Source organism: Carica papaya, chromosome 9 (assembly GCF_054855325.1).
Source record: "Carica papaya isolate Zhongbai chromosome 9, ASM5485532v1, whole genome shotgun sequence".
NCBI lineage: Eukaryota > Viridiplantae > Streptophyta > Magnoliopsida > Brassicales > Caricaceae > Carica > Carica papaya.
Genome location: NC_142317.1, coordinates 6524491 through 6550126, shown reverse-complemented (window position 1 = coordinate 6550126; position 25636 = coordinate 6524491). Strand labels below are relative to the sequence as shown.

Below are 25636 nucleotides of genomic sequence, written 5' to 3'. Positions count from 1 at the left end.
TACCTTATTTGGTGTGCGTTACTGGTTTACGTATTCATGTTGATTGGATAATTGAGACTAAGAAAAATAAAGATGGTATGTAAATTTATGAACGGATAAGTCGACAGCCTCACTAGATATCCTGGGAGATGGTGGACAAACCGGGTCCATAAAGAATCCTACCGGGAACATGGTCTCTCATATCGGACGGGGTATGGAGACTTTAAACGTTTTGGCGCTCATACCTAACGAAGTATGGGAGCGACCCGCTTCACCCTCATACCGAACAGGGTATTGAAGTTTATGGTTTTGGTGCTCATACCGGACGGGGTATGGGGACGGTCCTAAAATTAAGGTTAATGGTTCACATGTAGCGGGGACCCCTATGAATTCTCATGGATACTAGTAGGCTGATAAAAGAAGAAATTTATTACCTGATGATTAAAATACAAAAATATGATATGTGTTATGTTACAGAATGTGCATGATCTTATGATGTTTATAATGTTATTGTTTTCATAAGTTGTTTTCATAAATCTCACCGAGGTAAGTGAACAGTAAAGGGTTTTATTATTGATAAATGAATTTATTATAAATTATGCTTCATTGGTCGTTTTTGTTTTCTACCTACCTTTACTTCTGTAACAGTGAGATAGTGTGACATCTTTACTGGGCTAGTGTACCTCATTCCTCACTTAACCATTTCAGATCAGGAGGACTTGGTTCCCAAGCCCATTCCGCAGGAAGACAGCGAGTAAAAATCTAAAGATTTATTAGTTTTTCCTATAGTATTCATTCATAGTATATCCTTTAGTTAGTTTATTTTTTCATATCTTTAATACGTTTTGATTATTGTGTAAAAAATGTTAATCATAATCTATTTTATTTCCTTCCGCACTTAGAATAAATATATACATTTCCTTTAAATTTCTGGAGCCGTTACATATTTTGTTTTGGCGCCCACTTGCATACAAGTTATGGACCACAGTATATGGATTTATACAGGTATTAGTTGAATAATGACTAGTATTATATGGGATGAGATTTGGGCTTGAAAGGATATTAGTGGTGGGATGAGACATGTGGGCTTCATTTCCCTTACTATATTATGGTTGATGTCTTAACGACATTTGTTTGGTTTATTTTAAAAAAAAAAATATTTTGGGTGGTGCAGAAAGACCGAAACAGAAGAACATTTGTAGGCATGAAAATGATTTTGATAGAGTTAGAGATAGAATATTCCAGATCCTAGACTTTTTGGTTATTAGTCATCTTTTGTATTCTACGGAGGATTTTTAGGACCTTATTGACATCCTAATTGATATGTAAATTATTTTGTATATGAATTAGCATTCCTTTGATATCCGTAATTAATGATACAAGGCATATATTTTATTTGAAAAAAATGTATACAACATAAAATTATTACCAAATATATTTTTTTATCTATTTATTAGCATATGTCCTAAATTAATTATATATTTATTAATATAAAATTAGTTTTTACGTTTGATTTGGTTTCAAAATTTTTATAACCAGTATAGTACTTTGGTTTCTACATAAACTGAACACCAGACCTTCCCCCTCAATTCAAATAAAATAAAAGTAAATTGATTGATTTAGCTCTGATTTCTTATTAGAGCAAACTTACACTCAAACGATCCTAAAAAGTGTTGGATATGACATTACTATAAAATGGTGCTTTCCTACCATATAGCAAGTGAGATAGTACTAACAAAAGATTTGAGAAAAAATAGTGAACAAGTAGGAGCTATATATGACAAACCTTTACAAAGCAAGGGTGTATGTCAACGAATGACATCACCTCAGCTCTCTGTCCCAAACTCATGTTTGGGGACTTCTCCCATGACATGTATAATGATTCCAATTGTATCTTGCCCCATAGACAATATCCTCCACCATTTCCTAAAACCACAGATAATTTTGTAAAGCATTATCAAACTTAAGGAATAAACATGGCAAACCATCTTTTCAAGGATCCAAGGCTCCCAAAAAAAGCTATGTTCCTAATCCTATCATTAGATCTCAAAAAAATATAAATTAAGCAAATTAAAGGAAAATTTGCGGTGTCCAAGTCACGGTTAGAAATGATTAGAGATCCGTCAAATCTATTTCACTCTTCAGATGTCTAGTTAACTCCAATACTTAACAGAAGATAAAATCATAAGATAGAAAAGTCAAAATGAAATTTTTAATATTGAGAGTATTTTGAAGGAGTTTACTGCACAATGTAATGAAAAATCCACAGAATTTCCCAAAAATAATCAAATTTCACAAAATGCCAGGGACAAATCTAATTAAAATTGAGAGCTCTGGAAAATATTAAAAAACATATTTCTCATCTTTCTGGCACTGTAATTATATTAAACCCTCCCGCTGCATCTCATGGGGGCCAATTGCAAAAGCAAGAAGCATTCTGAAATTTAAATGGATAATGTGTGCATTCAACACCAGCCACATTATTAGTTCAGTATTTCCAAATATTTAAGACTGTTATTCACTTGATTATATTCTAAAGCTTTCCACTAGAACCATACCATCCAGATTATAAAACATGATAAGAAATTCAAAGCTTGTATAATCTACACACATTAACTTGGACAACCAGATCAACAGAAACTAGGGTAACTCATCAAATTCCAATTATTAAAGTCATAAACCATTAATTTTTCTTTACCATTTGGTGAGAAAGATCAAATGTTTCCAAAAGGTAATATATAAAAAAATTAAGAAAAGAATATCCTATAAGGAGCAATCTCATACCTGAATGAACTTTCATCGAATCATTACCACACTGGGGATTTTGAGTTCCAGCTGCAAGCAAGTATAATTGGATCACGCTCGGACATCAGAACCACATACAGAAGAAGATGATAATAGGGTCTTCACAACAGAATTAGAGAAAATAATTATATTATCAAGCATATCACAGTACCAAAGCTGATAAACAAAACAGCAAGAGTATTTGATTTGGCCTCCAGTGCAAGTTTATTAATTTCAGGAAGAACAAAGCTTGCTTGAGCTTGATTACTCCCATCAATTCCAAGGAAACTTGTCAAGACACACGCTCGACTGAATTTGTATACTGCAGAATGCTTAATGTTGAAAATTAAAGGAAAAAAAACATTAGTAATTAAGAAGAAAAAATGAGAACAATGACTAGAAGAAAAGATGGATATATTATTGATCCATAACGGCTAGAAAATACAGAAATGCATCCTTACTTCAACTGTCGCCTTGTCAGAAATTAGCCTAGCCAACAAAATGTATAAAGGAAACAATCCCTGAGTGTGTGCACCTTCATTTAGAGTCCCTGACAGAGAAATTGTCATTTGTATTCTACATATTCAACCAGAACATCAATAGTTAGTAGTTTATCCATCTGCATGCCAAAAGTTACCACATGAAACATAATAACATATTTAATGAAATAAAATATTCTTCCGAGCAAAAAAGAGAGAAAATCTTAACATCATCATTAGATTATCAGGCAATAACACAATCACATGAAGATAAAATCTTCAGTTGCTAAAATAAATTTATAAATCAAAAGTACAATTTGTTTTGGTAGATGCAAGGGCAGTTCGACTGCCGAATCCTGAAATCGAGTTCTCCCTATGGAGAGAGGAGGCTATGATCCAAACCTTATTTTCTGTTTTATTTGTCTGAAAAGCTTCAATATCTTAATTAACAAAGTTCTATGTATTAAGAAATCATTAATATAGAGTTGATGTAACCAAAATAAACACATATGTTCACCGAATAGCATAGTGCAACATGGACCACTTGACCATGTTAGTTGATCCTCCATGTTTGAGGTCAGTAGGTTAGTTCATTGTGAATTACCCAGTACTCCTCTACCAAAAAGCCATTATTCTATTAGGACAACAACCAAACAACCCCTACTTGCTACGTTATAGGTTTAAATTCAAAGCAAGCATCGAGTAAGCAAGGGGACCCAGTCAAGGTTGTTCCTCTGGTGGAAAGTCCGTAAACCGGTTCCCACATGCTCATGACATGATAGCAAGAAGCAGGGAAATCATGATTAGATCGAATTTTCCAATTTTTCTTCCTTGTACATCCCTATAGTAGTTATTTCCTTCCATACTTTAAATTTCTATGGAGATCTTGGTACAATTCAAGTCTATCATCAAAGGACTGTTGCCTTCAATGTCCTATAAGCTTTCAGAGGAAGTGATTCCTTTCAGAGGTCTTGTGAGACCCAGTGATGCCAGTGGACATTCTGGAATAATCTGACTTGAAATATGGTGGAGTGTCAGAATGGTGAAGGTCCATAAAGATGCAAAAGGCAATTGGACTAACTATCAAGTGTGGCAAACAAGCCTTCCACCAACTTAGCAAGAAAGCAAGGAGATGCTCTTGAATTCCCTCTCATTGTCTTGTGAATTACCAAAGAAGGAAAAGCAAGGATCTTCAGGACAGAAAAATTGAGAAGGATAAAATGTTATATTAAATATGATAAAGGGCCAAGTCGCATTAGGACATGAGAGATGGTGAGGGAAAGACCTTGTGAAACACTTGATGATTAAAAAATCATTTCCTGGAATATGAGAACTTAAATGACTTAAGCACAAAACAAGTGATTGGGGGTTTCTAGAAGGAATGATGGGGAGAAGATATGAAATGTCTCCTAGAAACAGAGATTATCTCTACTTTCAATTCCTCCCTCTGTACTTCCCGTCATATTAATTTACTCATTTAAATCGTTCACATGCTTTTAACATGATCTCTCTATTTTCCTTATTGACCTTGTTCAGGTGATGGAAGTGGAACAGAATACACTAGCAAAGACATTCTTTCAATTCCTAATAATTATCCAAAACTTTCAGACACTATTGATACTTCTAAAGAAAATGTATCGAAAGAATCTACTGCTTTAAAGGACATAATAGATTTATTGATACAAACATTTATTAAACTAATAATCCCAATGCCATTTTAAAGGGCATAGATTTCATCTTAGTGGGTAAATTTGGGAGAAGGTGAGCCCTATAAAATATATGAGAAGGAAGTATAAGGCTAGTCAAGAGATTAGTGGGTTGTCCTTCAAAGTTTTCTCCGATAAATCTAGTTGGAGGAGTAAGGTTAGTTCATCATGAAGGTTACTAGGATTGCTTCTCATACCAATGTCCTTCAGGGTGTCTTTACTTGTATGTGCTTCTCAATGTTAGAGGTAAAGCGTTCGGGTGGTTTCCCTATGTGTATGGTTCTAATTCTCGTAGGCTCCTCTCCCTCTTATGGGAGGAACATCCTTTCATGTCGGGGTTGTGTAATCTTTTCTGGTGTACAATAGAAGATTTTAATGTGTGAAGGTTTCCTTTTAAAAATTGTCTTCTAGAACCACTTTAACTATGAGGAGTTTTATCTTTCAAAAAACAAACTATGAGGGGCTTTAATTGAAGACTGGGAGCTCAGACCTCTGGGTCATCCAATGCACAGTTCACTTGCTCTGTTAACATGGGTAGAGTGGTCTTCCGTATCAATCGTTTCTTGTTTCTACTCGTTGCGAGTATAATTTCTTAGATTGGTTCAAGAGATTCTCCTCCACCTTATTCCTAAACTTTAATTGAGAAAAGGAGGAAAACATTACAAAGTAATCAATAGATAGTTATCCAACTGATGCCAAAGAAAAAGAACATAGCATACAGTAAAAAGTCAACAAGGGAAAGATCAGAGCATTTCTCATAAACCTCGGACCAAAGCACGGCCTTGAAAGTCATCTTATCCCAAATAACCAAGTCCAGCAAAGATCAGCTATCAAAAATTCGTGTTTTCTTCCCAACCAAATTGTCCAAAGACCTGCAAACAAAGCTCCCTGCCACAGTGGTCTAGCTTTCTCTCTAACCCAAAACGACCAATTTCAGTGTTAAATGAACCATTTCAAAGGAGAAGTAACCATGATAAGTTAAAAGTGTCAATTTCACTCACCTATAGCTTCCATGCCACCTCACACTGTAGAAAGAGATTATGAGTTTTCCTTCCTTTTTGAGTTCAGAATACAAACATTTATTCTAATAACCACATACTCTGACCATTGCTCTCTTATTCTTGAGTTACAACATCTCAGTTGAGTTCCACCCCCTTTCACTTCAAGAATATGAGGTTATATCATCCTGATTTTTTTAATCAAGTGAAATTATTGTGGGAAGAGCTGACATAGCAAGTTGGGAGGAATGTCAGTTACGAAAGCTTCAACTTTTGAAAGGTAAATTCAGGGAGTGAAATAAGGAGATATTCGGTGATATGGATGTGAAGATTAGAGAGTTGATGAGGGAAATTAGAGTCTTAATAAGATGACAATTGAGAATTCTATTTCAGATAATTAATGGCCGACATTTTCTTCTATTCACAATAAGCGCCAGTAGACTGTTGTTAAGGAGGAACCTAACCATTGATAAGTTGGATACGTTCATAATCTTACAAGACCGCTTGTCCCAAGGTTAAACCGCAAATCCAAAATAGCCTTGAAAAGATGAAGAACTATAAGTAGATTACAGAATTTAGAATAGGCATAAAGTAAAAGAACCGTGTTATCAGCAAACTGATGGGAGAGCATTGTGTAAATACTCATTCAAAACTCGTAATTAGGCCTAATCTTCTCTTCCTCAAGTATCCATTGGTGACGAATAAGTACTCACAGCAGTTAGGCAATTCGAGTGGACCAATAATTCCAACAAATAAAGGAAAGTCGAGTTTAGAATATTTTCACACATACTCTTTCTTTTTAATACTCTCTGTTTGGCCTACATTCTAGCTACCTTTTCCCCCAATTTACACTCCCTTCTTGTGTGTCATTTCCCATGCCTTGGTCTCAAAATTTTATTAGCTCCCTCTGTTGGGCCTCAAATACCACATGATCTCGCTCCTTTTCCAAGCAATCACTAATCCAATTTTCCCAGTACCTTCACAAGAAATACTTGAGCCACCGTCAACAAACCTTAAAAATCTACCATACCTTCCTGCTATGATACAAGGTTTATATGGTACCATGTTTGGGATCAGATTATGGTTGACTAAGGCTGAAATTCTAAATCAAATGGACAGCTTGTTTAGAAGATTCTTTCCTTTATGACCCTACATTAGTTGTAGTTGAGGGCTCATTATAGAAGATCTTCTGATCTCTTAAACCTAGGCACTTTAAAAATATATGAAAGATACTTCATATGGATTCTATTTGTTGTATACACACAAATATATGTATATAGACAAACCACAAAAACTAACCACCCTATAATCTAAGATCTAGATAATAAATGGTGTCCCAAACTAATAATTCTTTTTTTATATAAATAAAAGAGAAATAGTATTATCATGCACGAAAGTATCAAGGGAATACCACCCGAAAACACAAAATTACAAGTCGATCAGGTGGTTCATGACAGCCCCTATATCTTCCTAATCTAATATGTCATGACCAATCAAAATAGAACTAAAGTATGAAACCATCTATCTCTAATATTTACAATATCAGTTTCAATACCCTCAAAAGCCCTAGCATTCCTCTCCCTCCAAACAATCCACATAATAGAAAACGAAATAAGGCATAAATCTTTTTTCTTTTTACATAAACCAGCCCGCGCCCACAACTCCTTACTAACACTACCCGCCATGACCCACTTCATCCCCATAATCCCATACACATACTCCCAAATTCTGTAGACCATAGGACAATGAAGTAACAAGTGATTGCACGATTCTTCTTCGGCCTTGCACATGTAACAGCTATTAGTTATCATCATACCTCTTTTTCTCAACATATCAATGGTCAAGATTTTTTCTTTAACAGCTTCCCAAATGAAAAAAGTCATTCGAGGCAGTGCTTTTGACCTCCAAATTTGCTTAAACGGTGCTGTCTTGGCATTCTCCTCACATTTTTTACAATAAAGTTATAGTAGGACTTCACCGAAAAACCTCTTTTCTTGTCCGGTTTCCAGATGCTTTTGTCTTTCTCATTACCCACCTTAAGAACAGCAATCCACTGAAGCAGATTGCAGAATTCTGTCTCTTCTTCCTCCTTTAAATTTCTTCTAACCTGTATACACCACCCACCCCCCACCCCCTCCCTTCTCCCTTCTCAAACGCCTTCTCCACAAGAATATCCCTATCACTAGCAATCTCAAAGATCCTCGGGAATTTATCTTTCAATTTGATGTCACCAGCCCACTCATCCTTCCAAAATAATAATTCCTAATTCAAACTTCTGAGACAGGAGTACAAAAGCCCAAGCCTAAAGAGTCATGATAAAATTACATCACATCTTTATAATTTTTCCCAAGAAATTTATTCTATCCTTTCAAATTTTGGATCACACATTTGTAAACTCTGCCGTTAAAGGGTTTTCAGGCAAAACATGATTGCTTTCAAAAATCCCACCTTGAACATCCACCTCCCTCAGCACCTATATGATTGACGGATTGATGGCCCACCCTTTGAGGGATTCATGACCCACCTTTTACTCTCTCTCTTGAACCCTAGGGATGATGAGAATATCACCTACATAGCCCCTTTCCAAGGATTGTTCACTCTTAATCGAGTTTTTCTAGCAATAAATTTGTTCCAAAGTCACACTACCTTCATATTCCCTTGGAAGCAAAATTGGAAGAGAAAAGCTTCCCTCAAATATTTTTTCCTCAGAAGCCACTAAGTGATGCAGGATGAGTACCGGTTAAACCAAATTGTCTAGGTAATAGTTTCCAAAAATAGAAATTTATACAAGAAACAGAATAATAAAATGTAAATCCCGAAAATTGAGATATAAAGGTGAAGAAATATGAGAGAAGTAGAATAAAAGAATAGGTTAGACAGACTAATAACTACAACCAAAGATAATAACAGGGAATAAAACCATAGCAAAACAATTCTTAATTCATCATGGTCTCTCCCTATTGCTGATAGTTACTAGCCTTTACATAAGTATTTATCATAACAGATGAAGAAAATTATACAAGAGAAGTACTTCAAAAAGAAATTATGCAAGAGAAAATAAAAAAGATTCTAATCCCTATAATACTGAAAAATCTATTTCAGTAACCAAATGTCCTAAATAATATAAAACAGTAAATAATTATTATTATTACCAAAAAAATTCATCAACTAAAAATTTATTCCACAATAATACATTCTAATTCTGCATTATTCAACCTCAATTGGTGAAAACTCATCCTCGAGCTTTGAAGTGGCAAAACATCAACATAGAGAAGGCTTGAACACGCTCATCAAAATCTTTGAAAAGTCAAGATGCGCAATAATCTCCAACGAATTGAAAGTCCCCCAAATTGTAAGTTATATAGGAATATAGAACCAAAGAGGATGATTCCGAGGTGTCGAGGAAGAGCTTTTCACCTTCAATTGGGAGGAGGGTAACAAACAAGGGTGACAAGTTACTGAAGATAATTGTGAGTGATGGTAGATCGAAGGCAGGTGGTGGCTAGGTGATTGAAGTCAAGTTCGAGGAAAGTGACGATACCACGAGGGTGGCGACATGCTAGCTCACCGCAGACGCTTCCTAGTCATCGGATGGTGATAGCACAGCCAGCAAGGAAGACATCTAGTCATAACAAAGGATAATGGAGACAAAATCAGACATATCTTTGTGCCAAAGGGGGAGTAAGAGAATGGGTGGTGGAGGTTGATGATGGCGTTACACGAGGTGGCAAGGAAAAAGTTCAAGCCATCAAAAGAGGGGCAGAAATGAGGGCTGATGAAGGCAGCGCCGCTGACTGTTAATCATGAAGGGCTCGAGGTGGCACTACCCACGATTTGCTATTCAATTTGTACATTGGAACTGAGGCTGAAACTAGAGTTGACGCAGGGTGAGAAATTTGCAAAGGTGGTGAAGAGGCAGTCAAGGGAGGAAGGCTGCGTTGAGAAGAAGAGATTGGGACCCAATGTTTGACAGGATAAATTTGAATTTCAAAATTCCAAAAAACTTTCCTGGAATTAGTCATTTGGTGGGAGATTTGATGTTGTCGGGCAACGTCATTTAGGTGGGAGATCTATTGTTGTTGGACAACATCGTTTTGGAGACAATATGGGCTGGAAGGTTGGAAATAGGCCAACACGTGAACCCAAGAAAGGAATGGGGGCTGGGTAAGAAGTTTACACAGGGTGAGAATGGAAAATGGGCCATGGGGAGTGGGCCAACCAAGAGAGATAAAAAGCCGAGCCCCGAGTTGACCTGTCAACCCACCTACCAAAAAAATACCCGAAAAAGTTATTGAGGGAGAGAGAGAGGTCGAGCTGGAGTTGGTGAAGCCAAAGGAGGAAGCGACAGGATCTAGGGTCGAAGACTACAACAGGACCAACGGCATCGTTAACCAAGGTAGTGCAACGATTGACATGGGCAGTGTAAGCAGCAAAGCGGTTTTTTTGGCCAGCTGGGAAGAGAAGGGTGCTCAAGATGCGGGAGATGGTTTGAACACTGTGGTTGAAGCAATGGGAAGGGGTCTTGAGGTTGTTTTGGTGGAGGAGACCGTGGTGGTCAAGGATACTAGCCAGGAATCAATGTTTGTTGAGCATATCAAAGAGAGCACAGAGGAGGAGAGGCAAGGGTTACGGATTGGCAACCTTATAGACAAAGAAAATTTTATATGGGTAATGGAGAATGTTGAAAGAATTAGCTCATTATTAGGGGTCATTTTTGATGGGCTTGAGGAGAAAGCCATGGATTTGTTATTTAAAATTGAGAAGAGCCAAAAAGAGAAGGTGATTGAGCAGAGGCTGAAAACAAAGACAAAGGGCAAGCAGAAGGAGGAAGGATGTAGAGAACTAAGGAGATTGCAAACATCGATCAATTATGATAAACTGAGGAAGAGGATAAGAGGGGTCATACGAGAAGAAGCGAGAGTAGATGATGTTTGACCATATTATTTAACAGAATGCGTGATGAATCATTGACCACAAGAGGAGACAAATTATCAAGGTCCGTATGAGTCGGTGAAACAAGTCGTGATTTGCTTGCAGGAAACCAAGATGGAGAATAGTGCTATGGAGATCATTTGGAGTTTGTGGAATGTAAAAGAGATTAGTTAGTTAGAGTTACCAGAAAATAAAGCTTCCGGGGGTATTCTTTTGTTATGGAAGGAGGATCTCCTTGACTACATGGAAACACTGGTGGCAAATGCACTATTTCTTCTTTATTTGATGATTGTAGAAGCAATAGGAAATGGGTTTTTACTAGAGTTTACAACAAATGGGAAGGGAGGGCAAGAAGAATATTATGAAAGGACTTGTTAGATTGCAAAAGCAAATGAGTGGTTGTAGGTGGTGAGGGGTGACTTCACCATTGTGCTACATAGAAGTAAGAGATTCGATGAGCAATACTCGCGAAGTTGTGCAGAAGAGTTCATGGGTATCATGGACAGGTTAGACTTGATTGATTTGTCGTTATGGGAGGTAAATAGACATGATCCAATCAAATGATCCACTTGGCGTGCTCTAGAATTAATAGATTTTTGGTATCAGTGTCCTACCAGTTACAAGTATCAAATATATCCCAAAAACATTTGCAAATGATCATCTCTAATCACTTCCCTCTCATTCTGATTTCAGAAGGGATAAAATGGGATATGTGCCCTTTTGTATTTAAAGATAAGTGGTTGGAGGTACAGGTTTTCGAATAAAGTCCAAGAAAGATGGGAAGCTACTATGTAGAAAGCAAGGCAAGTTTCAGGATTGCACAAAAGTTCAAGTTCATGAAGAATGAGAAAAAGAAATGTTGCAAGGAAGATGACAGGAGACAAGAAGCTCACACATTGTTTCTGATCTAGGAGATCAAAACCCTAGATAGGAGGGAGGGGGAAGAGTTGTTGTCTGATGAAGATCTAGCACGAAGAGAATCCTCAAAGCTTGAACTCGCTACCAGAATTCATATAGAGGAGATATCTCGGAGACAAAAATCAAGAGTCCAATGGGTTAAGGAGGGGGATCTCAATACACGGTTTTTTCATAGTATGGCCAATTATCATAGGAGGAATTATTATGTGGAGACTTTAGAGATTGGTGATAAGACAATGGAAGCAAATGAGCAACTGAGGTAGAAGGTCAAGGATCATTTTAGCAAGCTATACCATGAAGAGTTCGATTGGAGGTCTAGATTGGATGGGATCAACTTCAAAGTTTTGGACAAGCCAAGTTGATTAGATATTTAAAAAGATTTCAGAAAGAACGAGATTTTGAAAGTCTCATGTTGCGTATAAATGACAAAGCACCTAGCCTGGACAGATTTAACATAGGTTTTCTTTAGGAATTCTGGCACATTATGAAGAAGGCTATTCAAGATCTAATTTAAAGAGTTACACGTATCTAGATCCTTTGTAAGATCTCAATTCTTCCTACTTGGTGCACATTGCTAACTAGCCCATAATATTAAGGATTTTAGACGATACGCTTAGTTGGAAGCATATACAAATTAATAGCTAAGGTACTTACAAGGAGAATGGCCAAGGTCATGGATAAGGTGATAAGCGATAGTCAACATACTTTCGTGGGAGGCAGGCAAATTTTTTATGTTACTCTTATCGCTAACGATATGATAGACGATATGGTGCACAGAAAGAGGGAGGGGGTTTTACGCAAACTTAATACGGAAAAAGCTCATGACCATGTGAATTGGAACTTCTTGGATTACATGTTTATGAGGATCGAATTTAGTCAAAGATGGCATAAATGGGTTAAAGCTTGCATCACCATCATGTTCTTTGCAATAATGGTTAATGGTGGTCCATGATGGACTTTTAAGGCATCTAGAGAGCTTAGGCAAGGGAATCTTTAATCTCCTTAACCTTTTGTTGTGATCCTGGAACTGTTGAATAAAATGTTGATCAGAGCCAAGGATATAAATTTATTCAGAAACCTGAAAGTGGGAGGGAGTAAAAATGTTGAAGAGGTAACTCACTTATTTTTTGCATTATGATATTATGATATTTTGTGAACCAAACAAGAGAGTCATGCTCAATCTCAAGTGCGTATTGATGAACTTCCACGCAGTGTCGAGACTTAGCATCAATGTCACTAAATTTGAGATGGTTAAATTGAAGGATGAGAGAGATACTAATAATTTGACAAGGATTATGTGTTGTAAAGTAGTTAAATTGCCAACTAAATATATGGGGTTACCACTGGGGGCCAACTTTAAAGAGGTTGGGACTTGGGATTCCCTGATGACGAGGTTTGAGAAGAGGCTAGCAAGATGGAAGAGAGCGTTCCTATCTTAAAGGGAAGAGACTTACGCTTATCAAAAGCACACTGGGTAACGTACCCATTTACTACACGTCTCTCCTGACTATATCAACGAATGTCGTCAAAAAGCTATAAAACATGCAATGTAAATTCCTATGAGGTGATTCAGAAGACAGGAGAAGATACCATTTGGTTGCCTAGGATGAGATCAAAAAGCCAATTTCCAAAGGAGGGTTGGGCTTATGATCTCTTGTAGAGATGAATGAAGCATTACAAAGTAAATGGCTATGGAGGTTTATGAATGAAGAATGAACATCATGGAGAAGGGTGATAAAAGCAAAATTTGGCACAATAGAGAGAGGTTAATACACGAGACCTGTGACGAGACTGCATGGTAAAGGGTTATAAAAAAATGGCGTGGGTTGTGACAAGTTCTAGTTGTGCATTCAATGGAAAGTCAATAAGAGTGACAAAGTTAGCTTGTGGCAAGACCCGTGGTTGAACGGTGGAACCTTGAGAGATCAATATCCTCAGATCTTTGTCATTGCACAACAGAAAGACATCCCTAGTCAGTGATCCATCCATGGATCTTAGGGTAGGAGAGAGGGTGGCAGATTATTGTAACAAGAAACCTCAATGACGGGAGATGAATGAGTATGAGAAACTTCTCAGCACCTTATCTCTTGTGTCCTTGGATGGTAGCAATGATAACCCTGCATGGTGTCTGACTATGAACAAGTCTCTTTCGGTCAAATCTTTCTGTTAGTATTTGACCAAGCAAGAAGATAATGGCACTAGATTTCCATTTAGACAAATATGCAAGGTGAAAGTTCCTCCTGAAGTGTCTTCTTTTGCTTAAGAGGTTAACAAGGAGTATATTCTTACCATTGATAAGTTGATGAAGCAGGATAAGATTATGGTGAATAGATGATATTTCTATAAGAGGCTACGAAGACTTGCAACTATCTACTTCTATGGGGCCCAAAGATGTACAAGCTATGAACTATGGTCTATGGTTTATTAGGCATAAAGTAGGTGATGGCGAGATCGGTTAGAGATGAGTTATAAACATGAAATGGTATCAATGGGTGGAGGAAACACGCGAATCTTACCCCAATTGCCATTTTTTGGACAATTAGGAAGAAGAGAAATACAAGAGCTCTGAAGGTGTAAATGAAAATAATGGTTTTAACTTAATTAGAAACAGATGATTCTAAACCCTTGGACTTTTTGTTATGGGGTCATGCTCTGTACTCTATGGAGGATTAAGAAAACAACGACACCAATCGGGTACCTCTTTGTATACAGTTTAGTACCCGATAGGTGTCGTTGTTAATAAAATTTTTCTCTATTTATTTCAAAAAGAAAAAAAGAACCAAAGAGGTAGATGAAATCGTGCCAAAAGAGTTGTTTAATGTGGCCATCATGAATAGGAACCACTTCAATCAAAATGGATTTGTTGGAGGCCATGATCAAAATGGATTTTTGACAGGCATAGAGAATCGCTTTTCATTGAAAAGAACCAAAGTATAACGTAGAACAAGATAATTGAAAAGAATAAGTTCCTCAACATCATTAGGATGGACAGAAACAATTCCAACAGGAGCAAATATTTCTTTAGCTACTACTAATTTTCACACTAAGCTTTAAGTTTTTCATCTTCTAACACAAGAAAATTTTTTTTTAAAAGAAAAGAGAAAATAAAAGAAATATTAGTTTTACTCTTGAGCTCAATTTTGACTTCTTGCAAAATTCCATGCTTTTATGCTTTCTTAAAATTCCAAATAGAAGTATTTCTACTCAATATTAAAATGACAACAGTAATCATTTACGAAAAGGCCATCAAAAGAACTTTTTAGCTTAGACAGCATCTTAAACACAATTTTTTTGAAATAAAAAGTGTAATCTTCAACACATTTATATTGTATATAAATTAATTATAAATGTATCTCAATACTCTCTATGCATCCCTAAGAACAGAAAACTAGGTACAACACACTACATGTAATCGAATAAATTATACGAAGGATCATAGCCCAAATTCTGTTTGATTCCATGTTACTGTACACCGTCAAACACAAGCAGCTTTAAAAGGTACCGGGTGCAACTCTATCAGACTAAACTCAAACATATGGAGCCAGCTGTAGAAGTTCAAGAATTAGCTTTAAGTTTCATCAAAAAAAAAAAGAAGAATCAACTTGAAGTTGTAGAGAACTGGTCTAAAACAGTCTGAACAAGACCAACCGGTCTAGGAGAATGCCTGGTGCAAATTTTAGTGAACCAATCAAAACAGAGCAACCTGAGAAAATGCCCAATCGGGGGTCAGGGGTGCGCGAGAACCATGCACCGGCTTCCAGTCACCCATGAGGACCAATCTTCTGATGGATGGATTGTCTGACAACAGGGTTTATGGGTTGTCTGTCTTCTTTCTTGCATGGGCTGGGATGACAGAAATATGACAGACGCAGCTATGGTCCTCTATTTCACAGTGACTGACACAATCTCCGCGGTTCCAGTCATCTTGCTCATATATTAGCCAATTGGTGCTCTCTAAGCCGAATGGTGCTGATGATAATTGTGTAGGTCACCGCTTAATGAACTAAAAGGTTGCAAATTGTCCGGCTATTTTGGGGTTTTTTTTCCAATTCTCTTTCCTTTTTTTTTTGTTTTTCCAGAAAAGTCTCACAAGACAGGATTAGAGTTTTATTTTTTAGTTTTTTAGTAGAAAGTGGGAGTAGCAAGTAGGTCTTAGTACCAACTTAAACCAGATTAATAGTAGTTAAACTAACTTGTTACAGGAATAATTTAGGAAAACAAAAATTTTAGAGCAGAAACAGAAATATAAAGATAGACCAGGAAATATTGGAAGATAATGACAAAGAAATACAGGGAGAAGTAGAACGAACAAGATAGGTTAGACAAGATAATAACCAATAGAACAAAGACAGAAAGATAACAGGAAATAAAACCCTAGCAAAAGCATTCTTAGTTCATTATAATCTATCTCTATAATTAGTAGCTACTAAACTTTATATAGTCATTATTACAACTAAATATATATAAATGCAAAAGATATTTTCCTATATCTAAAAAATTAAAAACTAAACATAAAACCGTACAAAGGGCATTTTTAGTAACCAAACATTGCATTTTATATTGTTTATTTTACCAAATATTAAAAGAAAAAAGTTGTCATATCCAGTCCTATATCTACAAAGCACATTATTATACCTAGCCTTGTCCTATTACTATCTTATTTAGTTCTATCATGTTCTTTTCATTCATTTTACCAAATGATATCTAGAGATCTTGTCTAGCTTCTAAATTACACAACTGATCCGAATACATGGACAGAGATCCAATAATTACATGAGAAATCATCTTCAAGGAACAATGTAAAGAAAAGATAATTACCTCCTTTTGTGCTTTCCCTGAATCTTGTAGTGCAAACATCTTTGAAGAAATATTGGCTACATAAGAACATATTTAGTCATAAATATGAAAAATAATAAGAAGACACCAAATCTCAAGCTAATTATCAGAGGATCAAAAGCTTAGAACATAGCGTGATAAAATCTCAAACATTTTCTCTTTCTCAGCTGAATAACTTATCTACAAATTTTTGTACTTTTCTCATCGTGTCTTAACATAATTTCTTTTTCTACCAAAAAGAAAAAATAAAGATAGCTACTCTCCCTCACTTCCATTCGTGCAATCAAAACTCATTCCAAAAAATAAACATATGCAAGTCAAAAAGATCATTTTTTGTGCCAAGCAAACCAAATCATCGACAAAAAGAACTAAAAGTTGGAGGAGAGAAAACATGGCAATACTGTCAAACTAAGTACATTTCTTATAGCACGTCGTTGTAGAATATTGTAAAGCTCAACAGGCTTGCAATAGATTGAGAGACTCTCTTCAGCGGCAATTTTCTCTTCTGCAGACAGATGTACACGAGAGTCCTCACGGCACATCTGATCTGTGCTTCTGGAATAGCTGCAATACAAAAGAGGTGCCAACAATATTTAAATTATATCATACTGAAACTCACAGCATAAACTTTCCAATAAAAGAAATATGCTGAAAGAATGGAGAAAATGTCAAGTACTGCTAAAGCTTGAAGCTTTTCATCATGTATTCACATGAAACTATCAGAATATTTTAAAGATAATATATTTGATGATATATATTTTTATAGAATCTAAGACAAATTATTTCATAAAAAGGAAAATTAAATAGAGAATAATGGAGAAAAACAAGAACTTGAGGTTGAACTCCAATTTCGGTGACATAGAAGTAAATCAAAATTCTTCCTTTTAAAAGTCAAAAAAGCATAAAATGGAATCAGAAAATTATAAAGATAATTTTAACCAAAAATAAATATAAAATTGCAGTAAACACCTCAATCTATGGGTAGATAATTGGAATTAATTACTTGATATTTAAAAGTGACTTTTCTATAGAAAAATATATTATTAGAAAGTACTAGATGTCCTCCAAGAAAAAAACAGAAAAGGAGAAACGTTTGGCAACAAGGCAATTAATATAGAACAAGCCAATCTCCATCAAGAATAGACAGAAACATTTTGATAGACACCATGCTCCTTAAACAAATTGAGAGAGAAGTCATACATTAAACTTTGTTGCATTCCTCTCCAGCCACAACAGTTAAAAACTAACAAACAACTCCCCCCTCGCCCCCCAAAGAAAACAGTTTATTCTCTTTCTCCTTCCCAACACCATCATGAAGAAAAGAAGTAATAAAACTCCCGAGGTTCAAAGGAAAACCCCAACAAACACCAAAAGTGTCAAATAAAAAAGCATAAAAAATCTCTGAGCCATGTTAATGTGCAAAAGAAATTACAGCTATGGGACATGATAGCACAAAAACACATCAAATCCATCCCTAGGAATAACGCACAATCCTCCTACAAGCTTGGAACAAATAATTATCATAGAACTAATGTTTTTGGAAGGTGGTTGCTCCCACTAAGAATAAATTTTTTGTTTGAACTGTGGTTTTTAATAGGCTCAACACTAAAGAAAGGCAACCAAAAGTCATTATTCTCCAACTATGAACCTAACAACCAATCACATTTAAAGGCATATTATGAAACCAACTTACAATGGAAGTTATTAAGTCATTGAGCACCTCTATTGTAAAGTTACTCAAGCATGTTGATGCAACATAAGAAAAAGTTTTAAAAAGAAGACTATTGTCTCAAAGACGACACATAACTTTGAGGAGGCTTCGTGAGCCACTAGACTACACCTGCAATTCTTGCTAGTCAATTATCAAGTGTAACATGATAGATATTAGTTATTTTTTATTATTATGATAACATGATAGATATTAGTTAAGAGCATAAGTCTAAAAGAAGATTATTGTTTCAAAGACAACATACGAGGAGGTTTCACGAGCCACTAGGGGTATGCCTGGCATTCTTGCTAGACAATTGTCAAGTATAATATCATAGCTATATTAGCTTTAACAGCACAAGTGACCCTAACTTTTCAAGCAACACCTGCAACAAAAAAGAAGACTTGTGAATTCCTCATTAAACTTCTAATACTAGCAAATACCAAGATCAGATGAAACAACAAAAAAATGAACATAAAACAATAGAATTATTTCTAATGGATCTTCCAAAGCACATAAATTGACACCAAGGTACATTTCACACAAAAGAGTGGAAAGACGAAATAGAAAGAAAGGATGCAACGAGAGAAACAAATAAAAGCTCTTCAACATATATTTCAATATTCAGGAGGGGAGAATGAAAACTAGCTGCCATTTTGGGAAAAAGAAAAAAAAAAGGAAGGAAAAAAACCAAAATCTTCTGTGTAAATAGGATATTTTCAGGAAAATATCCCTAAGCTTATAATAAATGAATCCTTGGTATCTCAGGACATCAACAACGCGAACCTCAAAGAAGTCTCAAAACTTGTTGAGATCACATAAGTCCCCTCCCCTCCTACACCAATGGCCGTCTTCTGCAGTCCCTTTCATTTTCCTCCAATGCATCTCAACTCAAATCGTACTTACTCAATGGCCGGTCACCACAAGTAAATTTCAACTGTAAGTTTCAATAAATCAAGAATATACTCACTTCTTTGAAACCAAAACATGATAAGGCTCGTATATATTAATTTAACCACTGCCGCAAAATCCAACACGAAGCAGCCATATCATACCAAATAAATAAAATCACAGAGATGTCCGCATGTATATTGGTGGACGTTTGGCCGTGAAAGTAAATTTCTATCAAGTTCAACTAAACCTTTTTTCAACTCTCACAAAAGCCGGGAAAATACAAATTTCCAAAAATGCATTCGGTAAAAACCAAACAGAAACCTGAATCCGCACATGTTAGGTCTATAAACCAGGGATAAACGATAGAAAAACAAATAAATTAATGAAAAATCCAAAAGAAGCGTCGTAAATAGAGTCATGTTAGGGAATAAACAACACAGATGTGAAGAGAAGACGGACCTTTCCCTAAAGTAGAAAACCCTAATTGTGGACTTCAATCGATAAGATTCTTATGATAATTTTACAGTCGACTCCTAGCTGGAGCTTTTCAAGCGAGGAGGGGAGGAGGCCAGCGACGGTACGGGACAAAGACACGTATAATTTCTGGTGCGGTTGGGCACACATTTTTTCTGCGTTGCGGCGAACACGATATAAAAAGGCCTAATTTCATAATTGCACTCTCATTTTCGCTCAGATTTAAGGCATAGTCCCTCCTTTTTGAAATTATTAAAATGAAGGACCCTGTTTTTTATGTTTGTTCTAAATTGGTCCTTTTATCTTTTCCATCATTTAAATTACCATCTTATATAAACGTTATATCGTTAAAAAAAATAAGGACATAACTAATATATAGTATTTTACATATCACTAAAAGTGTAATTTTATATTTTGATATTTCAATTTATATATTTTACAGCAATTTTCATGCTTTATTATGATTTTGGATTAATTGTTTCGGATATTTTATTGTTTATAGTTTATTTTGTTATAGATTTTCAAAACTTATAAGATATTTAGTTCACTTTGATTAATTGTGTTACTATAAAATCTACTAGTAGGATGTTTAAAGAATAAAATTCAATTGTTAAATTTTTTATTAAACGTCAAACTATTTTTTAATTACCTCTATTATGTCAATGTTTATTACTTAAAGTTACATTTTATAATCTATGTGTTTATGTGATCTTTGTTTCTATTATATAGCATGACAATAAAGATCACTTACATGTACTTCAATCTATTGTGTGATAATTGTTCGAAACAAGCCTATTTTAATTTTAATATTGTTTGTAATTAAATTTAATTTAATAAGTTATAACTTTTTAAATAATCAACTTTGATTTCATCTTACATAGATATATTAGAGATAGCATTTGATTCAAAATCAAATGCATTTCCCTACCAATTCTATTAACTAATCAATGGCATGTTAGAGATAACATTTTAAATATAAACAATTCATACTCATCATATATTATAAAATTATATTTTTTAAAAATTACTGTATATCAATAAAATTTAAGAAAATTAATCTCATCAAAACTTACATATAAGTTGATTACGTTTAGAGTATGTTATAAATTTATATTATTATTTTTATTTACTATATATAAATTAATAAAAACTTATTACAAACATAAAATAAAATTTGCTAATATATCATTTTATATACGAGTAATATTTAAGATAATAAATAGCTATAATAATATAAAAATATATTTTCTCTAAAATTTTTGTTCAAACTGTTTAATTTATTTATGAAATATATTTAAAAATTTAAAAGTTTTTATTATTTTTTAGATATCAATAAATTATTACCGCTTATAAATAAATAATAAATTTATTATTAATTATTTGTAATCTCGTGTTGAATTATTATTATTATTTTTTTTTTTTTGAGGAAAAGTGAAGCTTATATACACACATAGACACATATATATATCATTAAACAATAATATTAGTGATGGTTGTAGGAAATTAAGTTGTAAATAATTAAAAGCTATTGCAATTTGCAACGGCATATATATCCATATAATGTAGAAAAGTTTAAAAGCTAAGCTTTTAATTATGTATATATATTATTTTATTTTCTTAATTATTTTACGTGTGGGATCTTTAGGTATGGGAGTAGGCTCAAATTATTCTTGGAAGTTTAGACCACTTAGAGATACAATTCTCTCAATCTTTACCTTTTAATTTTTTATTATCGAACAAATTATTTATAGAGAATTCAAATTTTAGAATGTGATTTATAAGAACATAAATAAATATGTACATATATTATTTAGAAATTATATAATATATTTTTTGTTATAATTTTAAAAATATATAAATATTAAATAATGTTAAAAAATTAAATAATAACGTATATTGATAAATATATCATCCACATAGAATTTTGAAATTAAATTATCGTTGTCTCGCGATCAAGAGAAAATTAGATTAAAATAGATTTTTTTATATAACTATTTGAAAAAATTAGCCTTTTAGTTTAAAACTTTCTCTAGTTATTTTATACAATAAGTGGTAATAAAATTTAAAACCACTTTAAAATCTCTTCATCCACATCAAATTTTCCAATAAATTACAACACCACTCGTATATCATTTTACATCTAACATTACATTTCTCTTAGTTAAATAAACATCAACAATAAGGCCATTAATAAAAAATATATATATTAGTATAGAGAATTTTAAAAATATTATATTAACAAGTGAAATATGTCAAGGAAAGTGTTATAAAATATATATGTTCAATCTGCTGGCAAATTTTAAAATTTTATTTTTGTTTTCTTTTAAAAGAAAATATAAACCAAATTCTCATTTCTATAAATAAAAAATTAAATTTATCCCCACAATAAATAAAAATTAAATATGCTATTAATTTACACATTTTAAATAAGTATAAATATCTCATAAATGAGAGGGGGAACTTTTTTTTCTGTGTGGAAAATGGGTCAATATTGAATTTAATTGACCTAAAAAAATAAGTCTCATATTTAAATTTTTTTTGGCTACATTATTTAATTGTGCCAAAAATTAAAGGCATTTTAAATATTGACGACTACAAAAAAAAAAAAAAAAAGGTTGCCATAAAATCAAGACTGAAATGAGAAGAATATAAAAGAAAGGAAATTAAAATGTACTAAAGCAAATCAATAGTCAAGCAATTAAAATGAGAATATATATTTTTTAAATTAATTATAATTCTAGGGAAAGGAAAAAATATTCTCTTGTAAAGAAAAAAATTAGTGTTTACACAAAAAATAATTAATGACAATTAAATTTAAAAATACTTGGTAATTAAACATATAAAGAGAAGAAGTTGAAGAATTCAAATAATTATATTTTAGTAATTAAGTTATTACTACCATAATATGAAAATCGGTATCATAAGATATATATATATATATTTAATTAAATATAAACTAAGTATAACTCAAGAGAAAGAAAAAAATATCAGCTTATAAAGAAAATAAAGTGTTCAACAAAATAATAGTAATAACTAATAAAAATTAAATTCAGAAATAGTTGACAATTAAACATATACAGAGAATAAGTTGAAAATTTTAAATATTTACATCTTAGTAATTAGATTAGTACCACCATATACGAAAAAATGTATTATAATATATATACGTATATATTAAATTAAGTGTAAACTAAATATAACTTTTGGAAAAGGAAAAAGGATCATATTAGATATGTAACGACTCCATAAATTAAAAAAGAAAATACATATAATAGTTTGAGTGCGGAAGTGAAATAAAGATTAAAGTTAACATTCTTCACACGATAACTCAAAAGTACTAACAAATAGCACGGAACAAATTTTCTAAAAGAAATACAAAAAATGAAAAAAAATAAATGAAACTATAAAGTATTTAGGGTCTACTCGTAGTCTTCTTGCGGATCGGGCTCAGGAACCGGATCCTCCTGATCTGAAATGGTTAAATAAGGGGTGAACTACACTAGCCCAGTAAGGACATCACAATATATTGTCGTCACAGAAGTAAAGGTTGGTAGAAAATAAAAAATAAAAAATAGAGCATAAATTTTAAACAAATTCATTTATCAATAATTAAACAATTTACCGTCCACTTACCGCAGTGAGATTTATAAAAACAACCTATGGAAATAATAACATTATAAATATCATGATTTCATATATAATCTGCAACATAGCACATATTATACTTTTATATTCAAATCATCAAATAACAATTACCATTTTTTATCAGCCTACTAGTATCTATTGAGATCCATAGAAGTGTATCCGTTATACATGAACCATTTCCATTAACAATCTTAATTTCAGGACCCTCCCCATACTCTGTCCGGTATGAGTGCCAAGACATTAAACCTCAATACTCTGTCCGGTATGAGGGTGAAGTGGGTCGTCTCCATACCCTGTCCGGTATGAGCACCAAATGACTAAGTCTTCATACCCCGTCCGATATATGACAACATTCACGGTATGATTCCCTATGAACCCGGTCCGTCCATCATCTCCCAAGATATTTAGTGAGGCTGTCGCCTTATCTGTTTATTAGATCACATCCATTTCCTATTTATTCTTAATCTTCGTTACCAAATTAAACACAATCACATAAACAATGAACATGTACTCGGTAATACAATCATATCTTAAATCCCAAAATCACACAGTGGTCAAGTAATACAGTAATACATGCATTTAAAACTCTAAGACCATATACCATAATGCATTTAAACAATAAAATAAATCAACAGAGAACAATTTTCGATTTCGGGCTCCATTAGCAATCTGTAATTAATTTTGTATATTTATCTAACCTGTATAAAAAATCATATTATTATTTATTCAAACTTCACATCTATGATAGAAAATATAATGAGGGTTTCTTACTTGATTCGACGCCGAAAACTAGATAGTTACTACGCCTAACGGGCGGTCCCTCGGTTCCCTGAATTTTTCTTCGGGAACTGAAACACGCTTACGGTATCTACAAGTGTCCCAAATAAACCCAAAAATCAGACTCAGGGCCCACTCGGCCAATTTTAAAATTTCAGCACAGCGGCTCCGCCGTACTCCGGTGACAGTGTTGCCGCCCGCTGCGGCGATCCGCCTTGGGTTGGTTGTTTTCGATCGTTTTCGACCAAATTCAGCCGAACTTGCATCGGTTCTTGCGAGAAAACACACTTAGGACCCTCGGTGGGCTGAAAAAATATAAAAAACCGAAACTCACCCGCGGTGGGGCTCTCCAGTGCGGTGGCTCCTCTAGCTCACGTTGCGGTTGGATGTTTTGCTTCGGTCAACCTGTAGAGAAGGAAACGGTGGTCACAACAGTGGAAAAGTCACATCGAACGGGAATCGGGAAGGAACTCATCAGAGGTATTTTTTGAAACACCCCACGACAGCACTATCGAGTTTCGACGGCATTTTTCGACCAATCAGCTTGTTCTTTTACTCCGATTTGGCCATAGGTGCGTTTAAAATTGAATTTCATACAAGAGGAAAAATTTTTACCTCGTTTGGCAGTCAGAAATTGCTCTGGTACGACGGCGAGTGGCAGCAGTCGGCTCCCCGGCGGCTGGGCTATCTTCTCCGGCGATGGGCTCTGGCGGCTAGGGTTAGGGGTTGGGTGTGGATGAGGTTATTTATACCCATTCGCTTTTGATATGGGCCGTCCATTGCTTTTAATCTGTACCGTCTGATCGCGATTAAATGAGGAGTAAATCTGGGCCGTTCATCGTGATTTAATCTGGACCGTCCATACACGATTCAATCTAGGCTGTCCATGCACGATGCAATCTGGGCCGTCTGTGCACGTTTTTTATCTGGGTCGTTCGTGCGCGCGGAAACGGATCTCAGTTGTTCGATCGCGCGCATGCGGATTGCCTATGTGGCTCCCCCCCGCGTGGCTTCCCGCATCAGCGTCTCTGTCACCTAGCGCGTCCTGGTTGGTCGGGGCTGCTGACTGGGCAACTGATGTAGTGTAACTTTTCTAAATTACATTTTTTTCTCTAATTTCTGATTTTTCTTTTAAAAATACCTCGAGAACCTAAATTTTCACCTCTTTTCCCCAAAATTGTTTTCAATTAAATCCCTAACCAATTTTTACTATTATTATTATTATTATTATTATTATTATTATTATTATTATTTTCATTAAATCAAATTAAAATTAAACAAATTAAATTAAAATCATATAAATAATAATTATATTTATATAAAATAATAATAACAATTAATTAATAATAATAATAATAAAAGAAAGGTTGGGTGTTACAACTCTCTCCCCCTTAAAAAAAAATTTGGTATTTCAAATTTGCTTTTTACTCTTGATCAAACAGCTGGGGGTACTGGGCTATAAAGTCTAATTCTAGCTCTCATGTGGCCTCTCTTGGTGTGTGGTTC

At 34.4% G+C, this 25636-nt stretch overlaps 1 protein-coding gene across 3 annotated transcripts in view; it reads right to left on the bottom strand.

The window, feature by feature from the left end:
• Window positions 1–19874, bottom strand: part of EMF2 (VEFS-Box of polycomb protein) — a 38664-nt gene extending 18790 nt beyond the window's left edge. Inside the window, exons 1-9 of one of the 3 annotated variants that reach the window (XM_022049903.2) lie at window positions 19694–19874; window positions 19127–19277; window positions 18606–18725; window positions 17049–17196; window positions 16615–16670; window positions 3225–3339; window positions 2936–3095; window positions 2764–2814; window positions 1766–1905 (exon numbers count right to left, since the gene is read on the bottom strand). In XM_022049903.2, coding sequence (XP_021905595.1) covers window positions 1766–1905; window positions 2764–2814; window positions 2936–3095; window positions 3225–3339; window positions 16615–16670; window positions 17049–17196; window positions 18606–18643 — 708 coding nt within the window. In that variant the 5' untranslated portion in view covers window positions 18644–18725; window positions 19127–19277; window positions 19694–19874. The remainder of the gene's footprint in view (window positions 1–1765; window positions 1906–2763; window positions 2815–2935; window positions 3096–3224; window positions 3340–16614; window positions 16671–17048; window positions 17197–18605; window positions 18726–19126; window positions 19278–19693) is intronic. The other 2 variants (XM_022049902.2, XM_022049904.2) reach the window with 2 other exon arrangements.
• Between the last annotated feature and the right edge of the window lie 5762 nt (window positions 19875–25636).